This window comes from Takifugu flavidus, chromosome 20, assembly GCF_003711565.1.
Source record: "Takifugu flavidus isolate HTHZ2018 chromosome 20, ASM371156v2, whole genome shotgun sequence".
Taxonomy (NCBI): Eukaryota; Metazoa; Chordata; class Actinopteri; order Tetraodontiformes; family Tetraodontidae; genus Takifugu; species Takifugu flavidus.
The window spans coordinates 7558142-7582265 of NC_079539.1; the positions used below are offsets into that span (position 1 = coordinate 7558142).

Below are 24124 nucleotides of genomic sequence, written 5' to 3' on the forward strand. Positions count from 1 at the left end.
AGTCAGCGGGGGCACGCCCTCTCCTACGCAGCAGGGAAACCCTGTACGTGTGTAGAGGTACACACCTGGGAACACCGACACACACCTTCGCGTTGGCACCACACCTGCCGGCGCGGCGCCCTCGTCACGCGGCGTGCTTCCCTCTTCCTGTCCCGCCCCCAGAGTCCTCCCACACCTGCGTGTGGACTGAGTCAGAGGGGCAGGAACGCCGGGAGATGCCGTCGTCTTCAGATACGTTGCCGTGGAGACCACAGCTTCGGTGAGTCCGTGTATGGCTCCGTCTCGCCCCGCCGCCGTCGAGCAGGTCGGAGCTGTTGACACAGACACACACCTGAGAACACACACCTGAGAACACACACCTGAGAACACCAACACACACCTGAGAACACCGTCACACACCTGAGAACACCGACACACACCTGAGAACACCGACACACACACCTGAGAACACCGACACACACCTGAAAACACCAACACACACCTGAGAACACCGACACACACCTGAGAACACCGACACACACCTGAAAACACCAACACACACCTGAGAACACGACACACACCTGAGAACACCGACACACACCTGAAAACACCGACACACACCTGAGAACACCGACACACACCTGAAAACACCAACACACACCTGAAAACACCAACACACACCTGAGAACACCAACACACACTGAGAACACCGACACACACCTAAAAACACACACCTGAGAACACCGACACACACCTGAAAACACCAACACACACCTGAAAACACTGACACACACCTGAAAACACACACCTGAGAACACGACACACACCTGAAAACACCAACACACACCTGAGAACATCAACACACACCTGAGAACACCGACACACACCTGAGAACACCAACACACACCTGAGAACACACACCTGAGAACACGAGACACACCTGAGAACATCAACACACACCTGAGAACACGACACACACCTGAAAACACCAACACACACCTGAGAACATCAACACACACCTGAAAACACCAACACACACACCTGAGAACATCAACACACACCTGAAAACACGACACACACCTGAAAATACGACACACACCTGAAAACAGCGACACACACCTGAGAACGCGACACACACCTGAACCCTTTTGCGGTGCTTATTCAGCGTATTGGCGCCACGTCCCAGCATGCATTGGGAAAGCGCCCAGCGCAGTGGCGCCCGCCCCCACTGAGCCAGCATATGGAATAAGAGCAGGTTGTTTACTCACAGTTGTTTGCTCTCAGTAAACAACACGTTTGCCTCATGAGACGTTACATTTCTTGAAGCTGGTGAACTTTGACCCGGTTATCAGAGCCGAGTGGTTCTAAACGTGCACACGTGTGCACGTTAGAGACACGCCCAGATTTATCATCTATAGGAGGACATAATGGTGGATCTGCCCTCAGCTGTGGCCTGTGGGGGGTTATGGGGGGGTGGGGGGGGTCGGTGTGTGTGTGTGTGAGGGGGGGGTCGGTGTGTGTGTGTATGTGTGTGTGTGTGTGGGGGGGGGGGTCGGTGTGTGTGTGGGGGGGTCTGGGGTCAGCAGGGTGGTCCAACTTTCTTCTTTTCGTGCTCTTGAGCTTTCAGAAGTGAAATAAGGCGAAATCTCAACACGTGTGCTTCTCCCCCCACAGAGAGCCTGCAGAAAAAAACAAGTCCTGGATCCAGATCTCAACTGGACCGTCTCCAGGGGAGAACGGGTCAGGACCCAGATGGAGTCTTCATGCAAAACCAAAATGGTTCCGTAACGCTGCGAAGAGGCCAGAGCTAATTAACTGAAGCTCAGTAACAGTTATGGAGGCGTTGCCATGACGACCACAGAGGGCCTCGACCTTTCACCCAGTCTCAAGGTCAATAAACAAGGTGAGACCTGGAGCTGAAACCTTTGTGCTGCCCTGGAGCGGGACCACCTCCAGAGCCTGATCTGGAACGGGACCACCTCCAGAACCTGATCTAGAGCGGGACCACCTCCAGAACCTGATCTAGAGCGGGACCACCTCCAGAACCTGATCTCTCATTTGGATACATAGTTGATGTTTTAGCTCATGTTGCTCTTCTGCAGCATCCAAACGTCTGAGGTCAGAGTCCATGGAGAGGAGGGGGGGGGGGGGGGGGGGGGGGAGAGGGGGGGTGGGATGAGTGGAAACAAGAGGAAAGAGGAGCAGATGCTCCCTCAGGAGGAGGCATGTACTGTTGTCTCTCCGACACACACACACACACACACACACACACACACACACACACGTGCTAATTCCAGTAGCATATGGGCGCTAAATACAAATCAGGCGAGGACGCAGAGACCAGGGTGGGAGAAGGAAGTCGAGGTCGTCGGCAGAAACGTGAACAACAACAACATGTTTACAAAACGAGACGCGTAACCAAGCGCAGCGCAGGAAACGTGCGCGCGCATCGCTGCGCACGAGGCATCGGCCGGCCTGCTGAGGCCAGGATCCGTGCACGTCGCTCGCGGTCCCTGATGGGACGACCTGAGGCGGCGCTGAGCTGTGGCCACGTCATCGGTACGAGGCGTCATCGATATTCCCGATGGACCTGCTCCCGTCGCCGGTCCGTTGTGGCCGCTCGTCCCCGCGATCCCAAGCTTTCATTCACAGCTCATCGGGATGCGGAAGAGGACGGCCGGAACGCTGCTCCCAGGTGGAGGTTGCGGTGGGAGGCCCGGGCCCGTCAGGTCCAAACCCGTGAGAGAAAACACGCTTTGATCTCAGCGCCGTCCTGCAGCAAAAAGCAAACACGCTTTGATCTCAGGTTGTCCCGACTGGAGCCGTGTTTGTTTCTTTCAGCCGGAGCGCCTCGGCTGGTGGCGAGGAGCAGATAGGCCCGCTATCGTCGTTACCGTGGTAACCCCGGTTCTCCCTGAGGTCCACGCGGCGGGTGCTTTGGCCGGTACCTGGTTATCCTGTGGTCCGGTCCTCAGCCATCAGCTGTTCCTCTCCGATGGTTCTGATCCGGCCGGCGGCCGCCGTCCTCTCTCTCTCCCTGGGCGTTGATGCCGCTCGGCCGCAGAGGCCGATCCACGTACGATTCCGGAGGTTCAAGCCTGAAGGAATCCTCTGCTGTCCGGAGCAGCCGGAGAACAACGCCAACGCCTCACTGCAAAATCCGAGTTGGACTCGAACCCAGAACCTTCCTGTCGAGCTTTTGGACGGTTTCCATCACTTTCCCCAGTGACATCAGGATCCCGCAGAGGGAAACGTGCACGTGGGAGCGCACGTGGCTCCGCCCTCCGTGTTAAAACACTCTTTAAAGTTTCTTTAAACCCGATAATTGTTGTTTAACGCTTCGGAAAACGGTGGGAGCCACCGGAGTGGCAGCCGGAGGTTTGGGAGGCGTCTGAAGGTGAGGGACCTTCTCGTTCCGCCAGATGTTGCTCCACGTGGTTCCGGTCAGCTCACTCCGTTGGCACGGCGACAAGCCCAGCTCGTTTTCACTCTGCGACGGCATCGCGAGACGGGACGTTTCACGCTTTCACCTTGGAGGGACGGAAGCTCCCGAGGACGCGCGTCCTTCCCGACCGTCTGTAGGTGACACGGCGAGGACGACGTGGGAAGCACGTGTGTCCCTGCGGAGCCTCCGTCACGGAGCTGGAGACCACCGAGCAGCGGCCCGATTTCAGGGCTCGCCACCAGTCAGATCAAGGCTTTGATCGGGTCACGTGACCACGGAATGATTGATTCCCCCCGCGACCGGCCGCTCGGCCCTGCAGCCGACGTCTGACTGACACGACCCCGGAGAAATGGGATGAAACGCACACTCCCTCTGAGCCAATCTCAGAAATCTGAAGCCGCTCGGCTCTTTAAATCACAGCAGAAACACAGAATTGAGCAACAAAAGCACAACGCAGACGTAAATCAGCGCCGTCCCTTTAGGAACTGGCCCGGAATACCGAATTCCTGGAGCCGGAGCCCCCAGAGAGAATCACTCCTATTAACAAAAGTATGCTGCACTTATTTTACGTGAAGCAGATTGCTGTGGAATTATTGCTGCGCATTAGGAGCCGGGAACGCCCCCCTGGAAGGGGAGTAAATAATATTCCCGGTTTTATTGGACAGCTTATTTTATAAATGTCACCATGAATCTTTGTTGTATCAACACTGTTGTGGTTCTTTCAAAGGATTCCTCAGGGAATGATCCGACTGGTCGCCATCAATCTCGCCACGTCGGGTGGGGGGGGAGACATTGGTTAGCGGGGTGGTTAGCGTATTCATCATTATAGCAATCATAGCGTGGGCTAGACGGCATGCTAGCGCTAGCGATCCTGGAAGAGTGTTTTCACAAGCTAACCTGAGCCTAATGAGAGGGATCTGACTGGATCTCTGAGCTAATATTGATCTATTCTCATGGTTGCACGTGCACCGAGTGCATTAATGCGCGATTCTGCCCGTGAGGCTGCCGCTAAAATGCTCCCGGGCTCTTTTGTCAGAGTCTGAATGACGTGTTTGCCAAAGCAACAAGGGTTTTTTGGCCCTGGACCCGGAACATCAAACCAATATTGACCTTTTCCTCTTTTTGTGGTGGCAACAAAACCGAGTAGAGAGAAGAAAGAAGATCAAAGCACCAAAGATCACTGCGGGATCAATTACAGCGGCGTTTACTCTCAATAGAAGGTCGTTTTTTTCTATAGAGCAACCACACAAGCAACGAGCGAGGCTAATATGTTGCTCATGTCATCAGGTGTTCTGGCCCCTCCCACTCGTCATGACATCACTACTGGTCACCAGCGTGAGACCAGCCCGGTTGGGAAGAGCCGCAGTGGATGAGCTAATGCTAATGGAGCTTTTAGCGCTCCACTAAGAACAATAGACAAATAATTATCACCTAAAAGGCAGAGCAGCCTCGTCTCATGCTGCTCTGCTACAGATTAACGCTACAATTGTTCCGCATCATCGTTCCAGCTGGGAAAGGTTCCAGATATCAGCTGCAAAATGCACAAACGCCTCAAGATGACGGAAACGCGTGTGGACAGATTTACAAGAGCTCCGATGTTATAATCAGGCAAATATGAACGACTCAAAAGCTGGAGAACAGAGCGGCGCTCCGCTAATACGAGGGCGGGAATGTGACGCTCCGAACGTGACGCTCCGAACGTGACGCTCCGCGCTGCCTTGGCTAGAGCAGCAGCCGTTGGGGCTAGCTTAGACGGCATTAGCTTTGAGCCCGAGCGTTCCCGACCGGGCAGTTGCAGCGGCGACCTTCTCTAAAAGTTCCTAAAGCGTTTCCCAAGAGCGCCGATCCCGCGTCGTGCCAACCACGAAATGAGGTCGTATGAAACGCGTTATCACCAAATCTCCACTTGAAACAAGATATTAGCGACAAACGCGCCAAGATTTTACAGCGGCGACGAGGTCTGTTTGCAGAATTAAATCCCCATTTCCCAACTTTCCCTGCGCTTCTCTGCTCCAAATCAGCCTGACAGAGTTCCTAATCAGAGCCAGATTCCGACGGCCCAATTCCTCTTAATGGTTAACGGAGCACAGTGGAGGTGGACGCTGGAGCCAATAATTCCGCCTGCGTGCGTGTTTGACTGCACAACTGATCTGGACAATGTGGCTTTTAGCTCCTCATCCCTGTTTGTTTCTGACAGTCTTCTTTACTTTCCGTGGAATCGGAAGAGACACCATGAATTTACACGCCGGCTCGCTCTCCCGGAGATGAATAAAAAACCCCAAACGGGGCTGTGAAATCCTGGATCCCGCAGAGCTGCGTTCCTCTCACCAACCCGGCGACGTAAAGACGTCGGAATAGCGGGAAAAGGATGGGAATTCAGTGGATTAGTCCCTGCACAAGCGCGGGATTGTGTGACGGCTGTTGTCTTTAGGCCACATGTGGTTTGGATTCTGCTGAGGTCAGCAGTCACCGTACGTCTTAATCAGCCAATAATAAGGATCAACATGAACTCCGGCCATCGAAACTCCGAAATCCCCCTCTCTAAATTACGCCTTCACCTCTGCACCGTCATCTCTTCTCCCCCCAGAACGCGGCGATTCCGAGCGCCGTGCGTGCCGGCAGATCGGGTTCTCGGCTCTCTGGGACGGCGCTAACGTGACGCCCTCAGGAGACGCCGGCGTGTGTTCTGGGAATGTGATTAGGGCTCCGGCGCTGAGGCAACATTTGGACACGTGTCTCCTATTTGCAGCGATAAGAAAAAAAGTGTGCGGCAAAACAAGCAGACGGCCGCATCATTCCCGCGTGTGTGTGCGTGTGTGTGCGTGTGTGTGTGTGTGTGTGATGGAAGGAGGAAAAGTGAGAAACGTTGAAGTTTAAAGTGGCGGCGTGACGTCAGAGCCGGCGTTCCCAAACAGGTCCGGCCTTCCATTTTCTCCTGGATAGCGTCCATGACGCGACACATTCCGGTGAGAAGGTGCACGTGCACGACCGACGTGTCTCCACTAACGTGCACGCAGGCTGTGGCGCGCTGAGGTTTCCCGACGTCGTGGGATGAGGGGAGCTGGAATCTTGTTTTGGTAAACACTCCTCTAGAAACCGACCGGATCAGAATGCGACCCGGCGGCCGCTGCCAGCATCAATATGTGGTTCATGACACGTTCTGGCCTCCGGCCCGGTGCCGTCGATCCGGCCCAGATCCCTCCAGCTCGGATCATCCCTCTAATGCAAAACATTCCTCGGCGAGGATTCTCCCGGAGCGACGTCGCACGTTCGGGTCCGCGGTTCCTCTCTGCCACTGACGGATCTTCGGATTCACCTCTGCTCGCACCTCCGGCGGGTCGAGCCTGTCCAGAAACATCTGGGGACGATCCGACGTGAGCGCGCACGCGGCTCCAAATGTAAACACTTAATCAAAGCGCAGCGCCGGGATGCCGTCACCAGGATTGAGGTTGCTGGCTCATCCCATTGTCTCCGTTTGTCCGTCTTTGTCTTGCGTCTCCGTCTTTGGGACGAGCTCCTGTTGTGTTGCTCATCCGTTTCCATAGCGAGCGCGCACGGCTCGGGCGCCAGCGGCCTGCGGTCGCGGCTGATAATACGCTAACATGAACAGCTAGCTGGGATGAGCTAATGACACAAGGTCGCGGCATTCTCCGGATTTGGGAGAGATCGTTTAACGTGTTTCACATTGACATTTGACATTGAGCCAAAGCTGTGTGTGTGCGTGTGTGTGTGTATGTGTGCGTGTGTGTGTGCGCGTCAGCACCGTGTGAAGCAATATGCATCACATACGTGTAGCGTTGGGCCGCTCAGAGGTGGCGGCATCATTAAACCACAGAAACCACGAAGTAAATCAATTTAACGTTGACAAAAACTGTTTATTACAAGACGAAATCCCATAATAACAAAGGTTTCAGTGTCCCAACGCTGCTCTGATTAAAGGTTCCAGCCCACATAAACACCCATCGCTCTGAATCACGTCTGTAAACAGCTGACCTGGAAGCTAACGCCACACGGCTAGCTCATCGTCCTGATGTTAGCAAACAGGCCACGCCCACTCACAGGGAATGTTCTACTAGGCCACGCCCACTTACAGGGAACGCAGAGTTTTCCCGTCAATAATGGGAGGAATGTGGACCGAAGCTCCAACAGTCGTGGCGTTTGGGCCCGTGTGTTTCATTTCAACACGGAGAGGTCGGATAACTTGCCCCCCCCCCGCTCCCGCTTTCACTCCCTTCTCATTTCCTTTCATCCCAGAAATGGAATTTTGAGTTTCCTCTCGCGTATCTTTGCTGTTTTACCGTCGCTTTTTTTCGACGAGTCATCAGAATTTGGCAGCGGCTTTTCCTGTCCGGCCCCACCGCGAGACGTCCCTCCCATCCCGTCCTGCCTCCTCGCGCCTTCCCAGCCCATCCTGCTCCTGAGCGCGGAGGGGCGAGCCAGGGCCGCGCCAGCGACGGGTCACTCGCGCACGTGGGCGGTGACGCGCGAGTGGCGAAGGAATTGTAACGACCCAGCTGCCTCCCATCTGAGGCCGGCCGGCCGCTGCCAGAGGAGGATGATGTCGATGATGAAGCCGCGGTGGACGGCGTCCCAGTATTGGTCCCTTGATGACATCACGGGCTGATGTCATGCACACGGGTGTGGCGATTGGACAGGCAGCTGAGAATGTGTGTGTGTGTGTGTGTGTGTGTGTGTGTGTGCGTCAGCACCGGGTGAAGCAATGCAGTCGTCCCCTCCGTCAGGCAGAGTTTTGGATGGACGTCACTGTTTGTCTTTCCAGCAGAGGCCGAAAACCTCCAGGAAGAGATAAGAGGAGCGGAAAGGCGGAAGGGAAAACAGAGGGAAGAAGGAGGAGGAGGAGAAGGAGGAGAAGAGGGGAGAATGAAGGGAGTGAAGCAAAATCCTGATAAATGAGGAAATCTCATCTGAAGCCAGGAAGCACAGAAGAGGCGGGGCTTGTTGCTTTACTGTTGCTAACATGCTAGTTTTTGGAATTTTGGAACGTGGGGTGTCTGATATTTACTGGGACACCTGGGAAAGTCCAACGTCGGTGCGCCACGACCCATCTGGCTAGCTAGCACGGTCGCTAAGCGTGCTAACGTGCTGAATCACGTAGCGCTGGCGTCCACCTAGCCTGCGCGGCTAACAGGAGTCCCCCTGGTTAACTAGGTCACCTGACCCATTTCCCTCAGCCCAATCATGTCTTGGACTTTGCTTGACATCCTCGCGGCTGTAAATTGCACCACAAACCTCCCACACAGTTCACAGGCGATAAGATAGTATCGGCCGCCGCCGCTGTATTTGGATGTTGTCGCTACGGAGGAGCAGCGACACGCCGGCAGAAACGGTTCAGGAGCAGGTGGACAAACGAGTTTCCTCCGAGCGAAGAAAAGGACAATAAGTCTTTATCAGATAGCAGGTCGAGGATGAGTCATGTGTGGGTGAAAGTAGGCCAGCCCGGAGGAGAGGCGCGCACGCTGGCGTGCGTCTCGCCGCCTCACCTCTGCACCGCGGCGGCGGCGGCGGCGGTGCTGGGCCGCCTTGAAGCGACTGTTTTCCATCAGATAAGAGATGGCAGATAAGCGGCTGTTGTGATACCAGCTAACCAAAGACCTGTTTCATTAGCGACCAGACATTAGCAAACGATTGAACGCGGCGTTGAACGTGCTCGTGTCGTCGTGGAAACACACCTGCGTTATTATGGAACCCGGAGGAACTTATATTATTATTGTGGAACTTATAGACCTGATTTACCTTTATGAGCTCAGTTTTAGGCGGCAGGAGTTAAATATTAGGGGGGAAACCCTCTTTCGAGTGCGGATGTTCAATAAAAGGTTGTAAAATCTTGATAAAAACAGGTGGTCACAGGTGCTGTTGGTGCCGGGTGGTCGGAACACACCCGGCGGGCTCGGACCCGTCCAGCGGGTTTGCATCGGAACACACCGGACGCGCTGATCGTACACGACCCGGTCGCTCACCGTTTCAGGCGCAGTTAAGCTAGCTAAGCGAACGCACATATTTAACAGCTGGACGCGAGGGTGTCGCCACCGTTAGGACTCTACCTGCAGGGCGTGGGTCCACTTCCTGTGGTGGGCGGGGGGGTTGGTGGGCTGCGTCACTGAGGTGTGTCCCTCTTCATCAGTGCGTGCAAAGACAACAGTTTTTATGGAAAGTTTTCTGGCTCCAGAAACCAGGATACGGTGAGTCAGACATCATTCAGCGGCGATGCTAGCAGAGGGCTAGCAGAGGGGTAGCAGAGGGCTAGCAGAGGGCTAGCAGAGCTTATGTAACTGGCTCTGAGGGCTGTTTTCCCGGCACTTATCTGAGCCGCGGCCCCGTAAAAGGAGCCCAGCATTGTTTCTGGAGAGAATAGCACCCAGATTTGCCTGGATTTGCTTTGTGTGTAATAACTCCACCTCTGTGGCATTCAGAACGCAGACCCAGGTCACCGTTAGCAGGGAAAAGAGGGCGAAATAAAGCAAGAGCCGCGCTCTTATCCACTGCACCCCTCCCTTCTCCCTTCCTTCCTGGGAAATCAGATCTGAGCTCTGGCCTGTCCCTCCGCCCGGCCCCCTGAGAGGGAACGGGATCTGAGCGTCCCCAGTGCTTCCTCCCAGTCCTCACCAAGGCGAGTGTGTGTGTGTGTGTGTGTGTGTGTGTGTGTGTGTGTGTGTGTGTGTGTGTGTGCGGGGGGGGCTGTTGCATAATTGCAGGTTGAAGGCACGGCGGTGTGAGGTCAGCATCCTGTGACAGACGCTCCTGTCAGACCCGTTCCTCCCTTCCTACATGCGCATCCCGACACAGTGAAAGTGGGTCTGAGTCTCAGCAGAACCAATAACAGCGACGGTGGAGTAATATTCAAAGACTTCCATTAGTGGGGGGAGGAGGAAAGTTTAAGTGTCCAGGAATTTAGAGTATTCTCGGAAGAAGAGCACAAAGGTTCTGGAGGGGATCCTAATTATCATAACAGCTCCGTGTATTTGCAAACTGATAAACGCTGCCTGTAACGAGGAATTAGCGTAGTGGATAAACAGGCTCGACAGGGGCAACACAATCCTGGTCCTTTGTTTTGGAGACAGTCAATGAGCCTGGGGGATGGGGGGGTGCATGTGGGGAGAGGGAGAAATTCCCCAAATTTTGCCTCGAAAAACAAAGAAGGGTGACCATCAGCTAGCATCGGATTACGCCGCTAACATCAGCTGTTAGCATGCTAACAACAACAACAACAACAAAAGCACTTTGCGTCCCGAGTTCTTGTTTCGCAGCCGCGTCCGTCATTATGGTGATCAGCCAAGCGCCACACGAGCGCTGCCTTTGAGCAAGGCGTGTGTGGCTAACCACATGTTATTGCATCAGGGTCCTGGAGGCAGATCAGTGCGCTAGCGCGACACAGCTAGGATGGGGGGGGGGGGGGGACAACGACACAGCCAAGCGTAGCTCAGCACGGCGGAGGACAAAAGCACAGACGTCCCCGTGGCTGCGCTGGACTCTGGGACTGGACGAGCAAATATCCCGTCACCGGGAAACAACAAGGATCTTGTCTGCGTTTGGATTGGCGGCCGCGGCGTCTGATGATGCTCATAAAACCCTGCTTGTGTTTATCAGGCAGCTCAAACAGGAAATGTCTTTATAATCACCACGCCGCCCTTGTGCCGGAACGCCGCGCTGCCCAATTAACGGCCAATAACTGCGCGCTTGTGTGTGTTTTCGGAACCGGCCGCAGCTCGGTGAGCAGTCGGTCGGTGGACAAGGTGGTATTGAGGAGCTCCTCAGGTGCCTTTTGTCACTGCGGTCCACGGGTTTATCTGAGGATCGAGCAAACGTGGCCCACGTCGACATTTCCGAGCGGGGACCGCCGACCAAATGGCGCACGGCAGCGATAGGCATCAAATTGCTCCCTCTGATAGAGCTGAACAGCAGATATTATGAGGAGCGGCTGCTGTTTGGTGCTGAAAAACCTGTTTCTAGTAGGCAAATGCTAAAAGTAATGAGTGAGCAAACAGTTCAAGGCTCGGGGAGCTTAGCTACGTGCTCGCCTCCACATGTGACGCAATCTAGGACGGGGTTCTGAGTTTTAAAATCTCGTAGCTACTGGCGATATCCTCCACATTTTCCCTGTCCAAACTGCTGTCTTAGCTAAGCTAGCTAAGTCCGGCACCTCCCTCGTGATACACAAAGAAGAAAGTTTTTACCTCCGCCAAAGAGGTCATGTGACAGCCGGCGTCTGTCCGACAGCAAAATAACTCAAAGCGTTACGAACAGATTTTAATGACGTTTTCTGGAAACGTTGACGATGGGCCAAGGAAGAGCTCGTTCCATTTTGGGGACTTTGATCCTTTCAAAGAACAAAGCCGTGGGTCTTTGAGCATAAAGCTACCTGTGTTATATACTGTATATATACGTGTATATATGGGTCTAAGGTGCCATATGTGGGGAAATGAGCTGCGTGATTTATCTGTGGGACAATATTTGCCCGAGCTTCCCTCTCCGGATGGCATCTGATGTGGTTCCGCGCTCACTTAGCATCCTGATTCTCTCCTGCTTTGATCCACCATGGAGTCAGATTTTCACATTCTTGCTGGATTTTTCCTAAAAAAAAAAAAAAAAAAAGCTACCCAAAGCTGTTGTATGTCATACAAATGCGCTGATAGAATGATTGGTTTTATACTCGGCGAAGCCAAGAGCAATAATGTTTCTGGCTGTTTCCATTATTTCCGTGCACCCTCATTATGTCCTAATGGGGCTGCATAAGTGACATAATACAACAGAGATCCTCCATGGAAAAACCTCGGGAGGCTTTTTAACCACGCTTTGTGTTGCTATGGACCAACATTTCTTTCATCTGTAATACATCTTTACATAAATAGTTGTCGCGCAGTGGTTAGCAAAATTAGGGTTTTTTTTGCTATAGCTAGGCTAAAGGGCTAGGCTAGCTAGGCTAGCTCTGCAACACTGAAGAAAATCCTGAGTAAAACCCTTTTTCTTCGACTTATAGGACTAGTGAGTCATATCTGCTCTGAAAAACATCAGATTTGTGCATCAGCGCTTTATCAAACATGTCACAGTAACTATTTTTCAAACGGTTGTTTGTTTCTCCTTGGTCTTGGACAAACACTGGATTCGGAAAAAAAAACAAAACTGCTTTTCATTTTCCTGCTGCATCTGCCTGGAATATTTTACAATACACACACACACACACACAAACTCGGTGCTGTTGTTACTGTGGGCACGTTCAGAACTTGCAGTTTTTAACATTTTATGGTTTGTTCCCGGTCCCTCGCTTCGTGTTTCGGCTCGCTGGGAGCTTCGGAAAAACAACCACTGAAGATAAATTCCGAAAATGGACGAGTTAATGTGTTTTTGAAAGATAATTGAAAGAGATTTCGAGTGAATTTCGACAGTTTTCAGACATCTCCACCAGCCCGCGGCAGTTACACAATAGGAATTCTTATAGAATTCCGGGTAAGTCGGAGCAGATGTGTTGATGAGGGGCAGGATCCAGTGAAATGAAGGAAAATTGAACCAGCATCACATGAGGGAAAAGTCCAAAGGTGAGAATAAATACTGTATCTTTTATTCACTTTTCATCGAGCGCAATAACAGTGACAAACCCCGCGACATTCCTGTCAGTCTGGCCTGTGTGCACCTGGGATGCTAATTCAAATAGCTAATGCTAATTTCCCCACGTTTCTCCTTGTTAGTGCTACGTTGTCAGCAGACAAATTGTTGGGTCGGACCAGTGACGTCACTGCTACATCTGATTTAACTCAGCAACACGTGCACCTCACTGAGCATCAACTTCTGAGGTCCAAACCAGCTTCTTCTTCTGCAGCTGGAACATCAGGATCCCTGCTAGCACAGCTAACCGCGGAGTCCTGAACGGACTCAGTGCTAGTGTATCCCTTAAACTAGCGATCCTCTGCTAACATGCAACTGTCTTGGATACACCTGGTGCACTCGCTAACCCTGACCTGAAGTCACCTCACCTCACCGCACCTTACTGGAATGGCTTTAATTGTTGCCTCTGGCTCCTCCCCCCCACCTCCCTCCCTGTGTGTCCAACATGAGATGTTTAAAAAAAAAACAACCAACAAACGGGACAGTTTATAGCAAACTGGGCGAGCCTAAATAGCAGTTATAGCATTTGCAGCATCGAACTCACACGGCTAAAACCATATACAGTTGGTTCCCCGCTCTGGGACGGGGGGGGGGGGACATCGTACATATGGGAGATTTACTGCCCACGCTAACACGGCTGGGTTTGAGCGCAGCAACGCAGCTGCGGAGCGCTAACACCTCCAGCCGACGGCTCCTCTCGCCGTAGCCTCCCGGACTTTGAGGATCCATCTCGTGAACTTGTTTACCCCGAGCAGAAAGGAGCCCCTCGCTTTATTTAAGGGGACACCAACACACCCGTGAATGGGCCCTTTGTAGCCAGCTTTAAATAGCTTAATGACCTTCTCTCGCTGTATGTGACACTGCTGCTGAAGCCTCCAAGACAAACATAAAGTTGGATTTTTCCCCCGCAGTGTTCACAGCAGAGGTGTGTGTGTGTGTGTGTGTGTGTGTGTGTGTGTGTGTGTGTGTAATGCCTACATGCTGTTTGCATGAAGTCTTACTGGTTTCTGGTCAGGTTCCAGAACATGTCGACATTTCACAACAGCGCAACGTCACATTTTCCCTGTTACACACGGAGCTAGCTGACGTCTGCCATGTGTGTGAGCGGCGGGGGGGGTGCAGCTTGGCATTGTGGGGTCTCACACACACACGCGCGCACACACACACGGCCGACAGGCCAGAGAGCACCCAGCGCCGCTATAAAGTGATTTTACAGTGACGGGGGGGCAGCAGATGTGGCTGGGAGGTGTTTGTGAGTGAGTTTAGCTTCCAAACCGCCCAGAAACCCAGAGCAAGGTGAACTTGTTTTTACCTGGCCGCGTAAACCTGCATCATAAATATCATTTAAAGGCGATCAAAGAGTGGAGCTTTAATGCTTTGATCTCAGAAAGAACAAAGTTTTCTCTTGGCTGTCCTGAACCCTGATGGACAGTTGTCCTGCGTGAGGACGTGGGAATGACGTTGATCCCCTGGACTGGATCTTTGGCTTCAAAGAGACCTCTTTAAATGCTTTTATCTATCGCGCGACAACAAAGGAACGAGCTCATTCCGCCGGCCGATTCCCTCATTAGTTTCCCGCCGACAAGGCTGAACAGAACATTAAATATGGACGTTGAGGCGTAGCCACGCCCCCCTGGCGTGTCTTCAGGATCAAAGGCCCAGTATCAGTGTCTTTCAACTGGCTGAAAATTGAGCAAATAGGTTCTTTTTTATGACGTTTCATTAAAGCTTTGCTCAGCCAAAAAGCTCCGAGAGGGAAGAGAGTGAAGCTGTTCCTGATCTGGTGGCCCATCTGGTTTTACTTTTGCCCCCCCCCCCCTCCAATTAGACTCAGCATGATGTCAATAAAACGTCAGACTGGAGAAGCTTTCGCTTCAATTGTGCCTGTCGGACGCTCGATCCAGCCGGGACGATCAGGAACGAAGCCGGTTGATTAATCCACGATTTTGGGCCTCAAACGTGTCCATAAACTCTCTCCGGGCATCGTCACCGCCCTCGGAGAGGGAAGCTAAAGTTGGACCGAAGGGAGAGAGCAAAGCTGAGATGGCGCTTTGTTCCACGGGCTTCGCGGCATTCCTTTTGTCCTGGAACCTTCCCACAGTTTGCCATGTCGCTCCGCAGAACCTGCGGCGACATTTGAGCGTCTGCTAGCTCGATTATTGCTAGCCGCCGCGTCCAGCGCTGCTGCTGTCGCCACCGGCCTCTGAGCGCTGCCGCGAAAGTGTAGAGAAAGTTTCCAGAGGTAATCCAGGATCCTTTTGAGCGGCCACTTGTGGAAAAAGTTCACACATTCCCAACCACTCCCAATGGGAAAACAAGAGTCCGCACCTTCGGAGGAACACGGAGGTCCAGCTGAGTCTGACAACAATTACAGTAGAAACACACCTGTGGGGAACCTTAAATCCGCTTCCCAGAGATCCCAAACTGGACTTTTAGGTACCCGAGAGTCCTCAGTTACTTCCGGAGGGGAAGCAGACGCAGCGTCCACGTGGGCTCGTCTTCATCGCCACAGGTATCAAGTGTGAAAATGACGAGCTCCTAGCTAATTCCGGGAATGTTTCCAGCTGGCGCTCGGCACATCTGGCTTACGTGGAAAAATCCAAACCTCACGTTTCTGAAGATGCGGTTCCGATTTATCCGGAGCCTCCCCGGCCTTGATGGCACGAGCACGACTGGAATGATGCTAAATTAGATTTTCCTACAGTTTGTCCTGAAATATATAGACTGCGTGTATGAGTGTGTGTGTGTGGGAGGTAAATATTGCTAGCATAGCAACAGATGTGAGGTGAGTTAGTTTACGGATTATCTGAATTAACAATAACTTTTGAACTCTTTGCTACCCGTTCTTGGTTACCGTGACAACGCTAACTAGTTGTCCGATTGGATTTAAACGCGATATACAGGTATAAGTTCTTCTGGACCTCCTGGACGTTTTGTCCCTGTTGTTGCTAACGTCTCTCTTGTAGCGGTTAGCATGTCGCCTTTTCACAATGTTTTACTAGCAGAAAGACTGACTTTAATAATCTGTCCGCTCTCGTCGTCACCTCTGGTTTAATTGTGTGTTTACTCTATCTTTCGCTGGTTCATCAGCTCAACGGTCCCTTGCTGAGGTGAAGCCAGACGCTAACGTGAAGCTGGTCCTGGATCTGTCAGCAGCGAGGCCGCAGATCGAGACACGAGCCAGTCCAAGTTCCTGGTATGTCAACAAGGTGAGCTCATGGGAAGTCCCTGAATCTCCCGCGTCAGACAGGCAGAGAAGCACATTTTCTCCAGTTCTGGCAGCCCGGCCGCTCTCCTTTTCTTTTTAGAGGCTTCTAATCCTGGTGGGCTGCTGCCTCACGTCACGCAGCCCCTCCCCCCCCCCTCCCGTACCCACGCTCTCACTTCCTCCGCAGCTCACGGACGCCAAGCTCGGCTCTGGTCTCCTCGGCCCTCTGACGTCTGAGCATCTGATCCGAACGGAACGCCTCATCTGGCCGGGCCGAGCGGGGCCGAGCTCCAGAGCAGCTGGCGTGGCTCCGGAGCAGCCCCCCCCACCCCCACCCCACCCTCCCGCCCCCCCAGTCACTCTCCACTTCCCCCTCTTGTTGGGCCGGATCATGTGACCGGGAAGAGTGGCTCCTCTCGCCACTTCCCCTCCTGGCTGAGAGGATATTTTGTAAGAGGGGGGCCGGCGCAGCTCTGTGACGTCGCCGGTTAAAAATAACCGGCATATTTAAGGCTGCGGAGGAATCCCAGGACAGGCAAAGGCTGGACAGCCTGCCGCCCGACAGGAGCTCCTTCCTCCCGCTCCCTCCCGCTCCGTCATGCCTTCTCCCGCTCCGCTTCCTCCTCCAAAGCCGTTTCCTCTTCCACGCCACCACCGACCCACAGCCACAGCCACATTTTCCGACACACACGGAAGCCCACCTGTAAATTACAGGAGGCGCCGGCCTCTCGCAGGACGGGCCCGGCTCTGTCCAAACAAACGCTGACTCGCCGTGCACCACCACGTCTGTTAGTGTCAGAGACCTTTGGGAAATAAACAGTGACCTATTTTGACCTAACAACGACCAGACCTAATTTCCCTTCGCATTAACCTTGTGGAATTGGTCTCTGCTGGCGGGTGAATTCCTGGAGGACAGCAGCAGGTGGGGGGAGCCCAGCCGGGCCTAAAACCAGGCCTGGATGCATCTGCTGGAGCCGGAGAAACACCCAGATCAGCGTGTTTAGCAACACACCGAAGCAAAACCCCCCAGACGGCCTCGTTCTTTTCCTCGATCCACATTTCCTTCATGAAAACAAGCGAAGAAAGACTCTAAATCAGCTGGAGCAACACTGGTGACTAATGTTAGCATGTTGAGGGAACGCTAACGCCGTTAGTTTGAGGATTGTTTGTGCAAAAACACGAACCAAGAGTGTGAATATTCATCTGTTATTATGGGCTGTTAACCACAGAGGAGCTGAATTCACCAATTAGCCTTCGATTACACGTATTGTTAAACGAAATCAAGAGAAGAGCAGCAGATGCCAGTAACACAATAATAATAAAAAAAACTGCTCGACTCAGCTTTCAGAAGAAGAATGAACGCTATTTTTTAATTAACGGCAGCATCTGGAAGAGAACGGCAAAAACCTCAATATCTGGGGTTCTGATCCGCCGGTGCTCATATTCTACTGGGTACTTTCCAGGAGGGGGTGGGGGGGGGGGGGGCAGAGTGACACCAGTGGAAACTGTGTCAGCGGCGTGAACGCTGAGGAAAAGCTGCAGCGCTTGTTCAGGCAACTCGTTTGGCTTCTAACAGGACATTTGCGTGGCGCCGGGGTTTTAATTGCACCCCTGGATTCCCAACTGCCTTTTGGTGCTCCTTTGCATTTCAAATTAGCCTAAAAACAAGAGCGCCGAGGCCGAGCGCTGCTGGCGGTGCTGGTCCACAGCCAGATGTTGTAAATGACAGCAGCTGGGAAACGCGACGCTCCGCTGGGTATTTTCAATTAAGATGTTTAAAACTTGTCAACGTATTCATGCACAGACGCTGTTTTCATGGAGACAAGTTCCCAGCTGGACCGGGAAGCCTTGGACCGGGTCGGTGACCACTGAGGGAGCCAACAAGTGATTTTCATGTAAAACTGCAGGTGCCTGAGGGGGGCGCCGGTGAGCCGCCGAGGCCAAAAGCTGTTGAAACGGAAAATTGGAAGAAGCCCCGGCGCTCGCGAGCAACACTTATATTAATGCTTTTTAGTTTAATTGTTTTGTTGTTGTTGTTTTTAAATCTGCTTTTGATCACCACAATTTGGTGTTGGGAACATTTATTTTAGAGAGTGAAATAAGAATGAAAATAAATATGCAATGTGGTCCGATAATTAGCATGATGCCATGTGATTGTCATTACACTCTGTCAACATTCCCTGTTAAATTTGCCTAATCTACAAAAGGAATGGAGTCACTGGCCGAACCAGTCAGGACGGGTGACGGCACCCGTTACTACGGCGATGAATTCGAAACCCAGATCTCTTGGTCCAAAAGTACGTTGGGGAGAGAACGTAGGAAGGAAAGCAAACGGAACGCGTGAAGATAAACGCATCCTGTTGCAGTCACAGCATGTTTGTTGACATGCGTAAAGGACAAGATCCTGATGCAACAGGATCACCTGCGAGAGCTTTGTTTGCTCTTGCACTGAACTCTTGAGCAAATGTGTCTAATTATGTTGGACAGAGAGGTTTGTGTTCGCTAGCAAGCTCTGAGCAAACACCAACTCCAGCCAATTCAAACGCAAACGAACAGAAGAAATTGAATATTCCCGAGAGAGAAAACATGATACATTACTCTATACACACACACACATATATGTGCAGCTCATACCCAGGTGAGTGCATACCTGTGCGTGACATTAACCAAAGCAACAGAATTAGCTCTTCCCTTTTTACATTTTATCCCAGTGATGTGAAAAATGGCGCTTGTTCACACACATTTAGTGAGGATAAGAGTAAGGAAATGTAGGCCTACCGTTGCTATGAACACAAACAAACCTTTCTCCACTGGCCCCATCTTCCCCCACGTGTTCGCGCTAATGTTTTCCGGCCTGGGTGCTTAGCAACGAAGCCACGTTATTTCTCCCTTTTTTCTCTCCCCGGGACAGCTTCGCCCTGCTCAGGTTGTATTGTGACTGTCTACTTTTCCTTTTTTCCCTCCCTCTGAGCCCCGACTTCCGACACTCTGGGGACCACACAAGGTGGGAATCTGGGGCCGCTTCTCCCACGTCAGCGCTCCCAACGTCACGTGTCCCTGTTACCTTTACGCGTCATATCGCGATAGCCCACGTGACTGGCTGTTTCCTGGAAGAGCCTTATTCAACGACAGATACATGTTGTGTGGTGCCAAAACTATTCTACAACCGTGTTTCTCCGCCACACCTTGTTTACTTGACATACATTCGCAGTTGTGTGTAATATACCGGTTCTCCCTTATTATTATTATTATTATTATGGTGATGATGATGATGATAGCTCAGGTGAAATGTGACATCCCCCCCAGCCTTTAGTCGAAGGGAAAAAGCCTTCGAGTACAGCTTCGGTGTCAAAACTCCTGTAAACCTGATTTCTTACGCACTCCGAACTCCCGGTCCCAGCCAATCAGCGCGCAGGGGGCGGGGCCCGGCGGCCCCGTCCTGGGAACAGCTGTCCGGCCCATTGACTGTATATAGAAAAGGGATCAGCCCCTGGGTTTTAAGGAAACCTCTCATGCGGCTTTCTCAGTTCATACTGCCGGCCTCCTGCATGACACCAGGCGGGAGGGATTCCCCCGCTCGCCGCCTCTCCGTCTTCCCGTTCCCGTGCGTCTGCGTCCAGACCAGCCTGCGTGTTTGCTTCGAAGCGGCGCCCCATTAGCGGCAGAATGTACCGGGACCTATTATAACACCCCCGAGCGGAAACTTTTTAAAACACACCAAAAAAAAAAAAAAAAAGCCAAGAGAAAAACCCCCGAGGATATTTGAGTGCAGAACCGAGCAGAGCGGCCGCGGGATCCACTTGTCTTAAAGATTCTCATTGATGAGGTGCGGACCTCGGCAAAGTTGCAATAACAACGCTGGCGTGCGCACTTTGATTGCGCTCACTTTTTCCAGGATCGCTCGGCTGGATTTTCCTTTTTTTTTAAAAAAGCATTCTATGTTTTCTGTCCACTTTTCAGGCAGCCTCCAAATGATGCGGAGATGGCTTTAGGTGGTACCCTTTTGCCCTCTATATCCACGTTCGCCAGCGGCCCCGCCGTCAAGACTAAGTCCATAGGAAGCGCCACTTTAGTGAGTACCGACCGCGTTCTTTGCACGTCAGATATCAAACAATGCGGCGCATTCTTTACAATTTATTAAGGGTTGTTTTCCCAGTCTGTTATTATGGGCACAGCTAGGGCGTGCACCCGTTTAAATTGGCGTGTGCGGAGACACGGAGTACTAAAGATCATTTTGCGCAATATGCGGTTATTATTTTTAGACATAATAGGTTATTAATACGCTATAACCGACTGCGAGAGTTTGATTGCGCGGACATTTTACAGTGTTTATCAGGAATGATTTCCAGTCAGCCTTGTAAGCCTGGAAAGTGCTTGAAACCACTGCTCGAGCTGTCAGTGTTGGCTCCCTCATTTTTAGATCCTTTTTTCAAAAAAAGAGAGAGAACAATTTTCTAGTCGATTTCCTCGCCTGCTATAAACAGCAGCGCACTCATACCAGCGGAGCCATTAATGCCTCTGTAACTTTCCTCCAGAGATGGAAGGAGGAGTTGTCCCTGCTTAAGAGACCCAGTGTGCCAGCAAAAAGCAGCAGCCCTGACCCGGACCATCCCACCGCCACCAGCACGACAAGCTTCGGCATGTCCAAAAAGCACCCGGAACCGGACCTGGACTTAGATTACGACTTCATTTTATCAAATTCCATGATGCAACAGCAGCAGCAGCAGCAGCAACAGCAGCAGCAGGAGGAGTCCATGGCGTGCGGCTCTGCCCAGGCCCTCTCCCCATCACCCGGCCCCTTCACCTCATCTTACCCTCTGCCTTCCCCCCAGGGTGGCACCAGCGAGCTGCTCTACACCATCCCAGACATCAGTGACGTCTCGCCCTCGGGGGGCTTTGTTGCGGAGCTCATGAGACCCGAGTTGGACCCGGCGTACCTCCACCCCACCAGCCTCCACGGCAAGTTTGTGGTTAAGACAACAATGGACATGGGAGAGTACAGCCAGGGCGTGAGCGTTAGCACCGAGTGCATCAGCGCCGCCTCCGACTCGGTCCTGTCCCAGGCCGCGCCGTCTTTCACCTGCCACAGGATAAAGCAGGAGAACCCCAGCAACTGCACCCTCTCGCAGCCCATCGACATACACCTGGCGGGGGTGAGCCCCCAGGGCCGCGGGGGCCAGCAGCGCCCCTCTCATCTAGACCTGCGCAGCTTTCCCGGAGGAGGGCGAGCCCTGACAGGAGGACGGCTACCGTCTTCGTCCTCTCTCTCCCCGGACCATCCGCTGAACCGGGAGCATCAGGTCTTGGGGCACCCCCACTCTCAGATCAATCTACCTCCGCAGGGATACCACCAGAACTCCCCCCAGGGCTACACCCCCTACCCTCAGCTGTCCTCCATGCAGTATCAAGGTCAGCACGCCTTCATCTCCACAGCTAAGCTAATGTGATTTGTGGCTAAATCTGCATGTATTTCAATATTTACAGCCACAAATATGCAGCCCCTTTTTCTCTTTAAATACAAAAAGTTTGCCGGGGCGCCGCAGTGGCGATTTGAAAGCCTTTTAAATGCGATGGTCGGGTCTGGGGGTCTGGTCCGCTGACTGTGGTCTGTCGATCCTGCAGAGCCCCTCATGATCTCCAGTGGGGACTGCTTGGCGGAGGAACCCAAGCCTAAACGCGGTCGGCGCTCCTGGCCGAGGAAGAGGGTTGCCACGCACACGTGCGACTACGTAGGTTGTGGGAAAACCTACACGAAGAGCTCCCACCTCAAAGCGCATCACCGCACACACACAGGTAGGCGCTCGGCGCTCCTAAACGTCCCCTTTCTTCCATTCAAACGGCTAATAGAGGCAAACAACCCTAAAGGTGCCCATTATGTGGGAAGGTTGGAGCTCAGGAGTGGTGAAGTGGGATGATGGCTGTAGGGAGGGAGGGGGGGCAGGTGCAGCCTAACAGGTTGATGTTCCGGCCCCGGGCTGGTGCGCTGTGGCGGTTGCAGGTTGCAGGACAGGAGGGACTTCTTTCCCTCCCCTGACCAGTTTTATCTGGGGGGTTTTGGCGCGGTCCTAACTGCTGCCTGCGTTTCCACCAGGGGAGAAGCCGTACCACTGCGACTGGGAGGGCTGCGGCTGGAAGTTCGCCCGCTCGGACGAGCTGACGCGCCACTACCGGAAACACACGGGCCACCGACCGTTCCAGTGTCAGAAGTGCGACCGGGCCTTTTCCAGGTCAGACCACCTCGCTCTCCACATGAAGAGACACTTATGAGACTCCATGGACGACTGAAGCCTCTCTGAATTATTATTTTTAAATGAACAAAACCAGAATTCGCCTTCTGGGTGTTGGCGAGCGACAAGACACGCTGTGGCGTTCACGGCAAGAGTCGGAGTTCCCCTGGAGGCCCGCCTTTATTTTTAAATGACAAGTGACTTGACAAGACCTCTCAGTCAGGGTTGTAAAGCTAATGCGAAAGGGACCAAACTGGAATCCGTCTTATTTAACTGACAACACTTGGAGGACCAGGTGCCAGCAGCTTTTTTTTTTTTTTTTGTTAAACTGGAAAAGTATTTCTGTCAGGGAAAACCAGGAGCAACAGTCAAACATCTCCGGAGGCCTTCCACCAGCAACGTGTCAAAACAGGCTCCGTCTCTAAAAAAAAAGCCAACACAAAAACACAACACACTGCTTTAAATACTGTATCGATGACTCCATTTCTATTTATAGACGCATTTCGCCTGCGATTCCCGTGATTTCAGGTACAGAACGGTGCTTAAAGACTCCTAACGGAAGGTTTATTTTATGGAAAAAGGTACCAAAGATTTAAGGGTTTAAAACCGTGAAAAGTGCCATGTGTTTCTCAGAAACCTTTCTTCCACAATCGGACCTAAAATATCAGGTGAACTCTTCACTCAGAAATGGTGATGGCAATCTTCAGAGCACTGCAGCTGCCAAGTGCAATTATTTATACCAGACATTCATATTTTTGTACTGAATGAGTGAACTCGGAACAAAAGATTTGCATTGTTTTGTTTATAGCCAAAAAATATGTAATATAATCTTGAATTTTGTACATTTGTGAATATAATGAAGTTTTGTTATCGTTTTTGTATTTTACAGCACAATTAAATAAAACTGTATTTGAAATAAGAGGGCGGCGGCGCTCGTGCTTCGGCGTGACTTCAGGTGTTTCGGAGGTTATCTGGAACTGTAATAAACTGCCTTAAAATGGCAACAACAGCTCCCAAATGACCCCCCTGCCCCCCACCCCGTAACAGCGATGAGCCCGCCTGGGGCGAGAACACCAATGACAGTTAAAAAGGTTTTTTTCCCTCCCCACTTTTCTTAAATGCGATCCCACAATGCCCTGCTTCCATGGGATTGTCTTTTCCCCCGACAAAGGGGGAAGAATGGAGAGGACATCCGAGTTCCTGCCTGACATTCAGAGAGCGACACCAAATCTGACCTCTCAGTTGCACAGCATAAAGGGGGAAAACACGTAAGGAGGATCAGGGAGCCGGCGCTTTATGCTCACACGTCGCCTAACGATGCTCTGAGGAGAGAGCTGTTCAAGATGCTGCAAAACTAAAATAATTACTTCTTTTGTTTAGTGCAAAGGTTACATTTGAAATGTATAGGGTATATCGTCGAGTTTTATCATCTAAATTGTTGAAAAAAATAGCCAATGCAGTTTTTTTTGTTGTTTTACAACATTTATTTCATAAATAGCTTCACAAAAAGCGAATTTCTGCAGGACTTTGTAGAGCTCGTGGTCTTGCGTCGCCCCCTACAGGCTAACCGAGGTGGCGCCACCGCTCATATTTATTAAAAACTATTTAATAAATAGGTTAAAAGTAGCAATACATTTACTCTTTAGG

At 52.2% G+C, this 24124-nt stretch overlaps 1 protein-coding gene across 1 annotated transcript; it reads left to right on the top strand.

The window, feature by feature from the left end:
- The first annotated feature begins 19738 nt into the window (after window positions 1-19738).
- klf4 (Kruppel like factor 4) lies at window positions 19739-23398 on the top strand. Its single transcript, XM_057019200.1, has 5 exons — window positions 19739-20076; window positions 20211-20322; window positions 20786-21659; window positions 21873-22043; window positions 22342-23398. Exons 1-5 carry the CDS (start codon window positions 20072-20074, stop codon window positions 22515-22517), a joined length of 1338 nt encoding a protein of 445 aa, XP_056875180.1. The 5' UTR covers window positions 19739-20071; the 3' UTR covers window positions 22518-23398.
- The last annotated feature ends 726 nt before the right edge of the window (window positions 23399-24124 follow it).

Excerpts from the sequence above, each read along its gene's own strand:
- klf4 (XM_057019200.1), top strand. Across the intron at positions 20,323-20,785 it reads CCATAGGAAGCGCCACTTTA|AGATGGAAGGAGGAGTTGTC; the intron begins GTGAGTACCGAC and ends ACTTTCCTCCAG. Across the intron at positions 22,044-22,341 it reads GCATCACCGCACACACACAG|GGGAGAAGCCGTACCACTGC; the intron begins GTAGGCGCTCGG and ends CGTTTCCACCAG.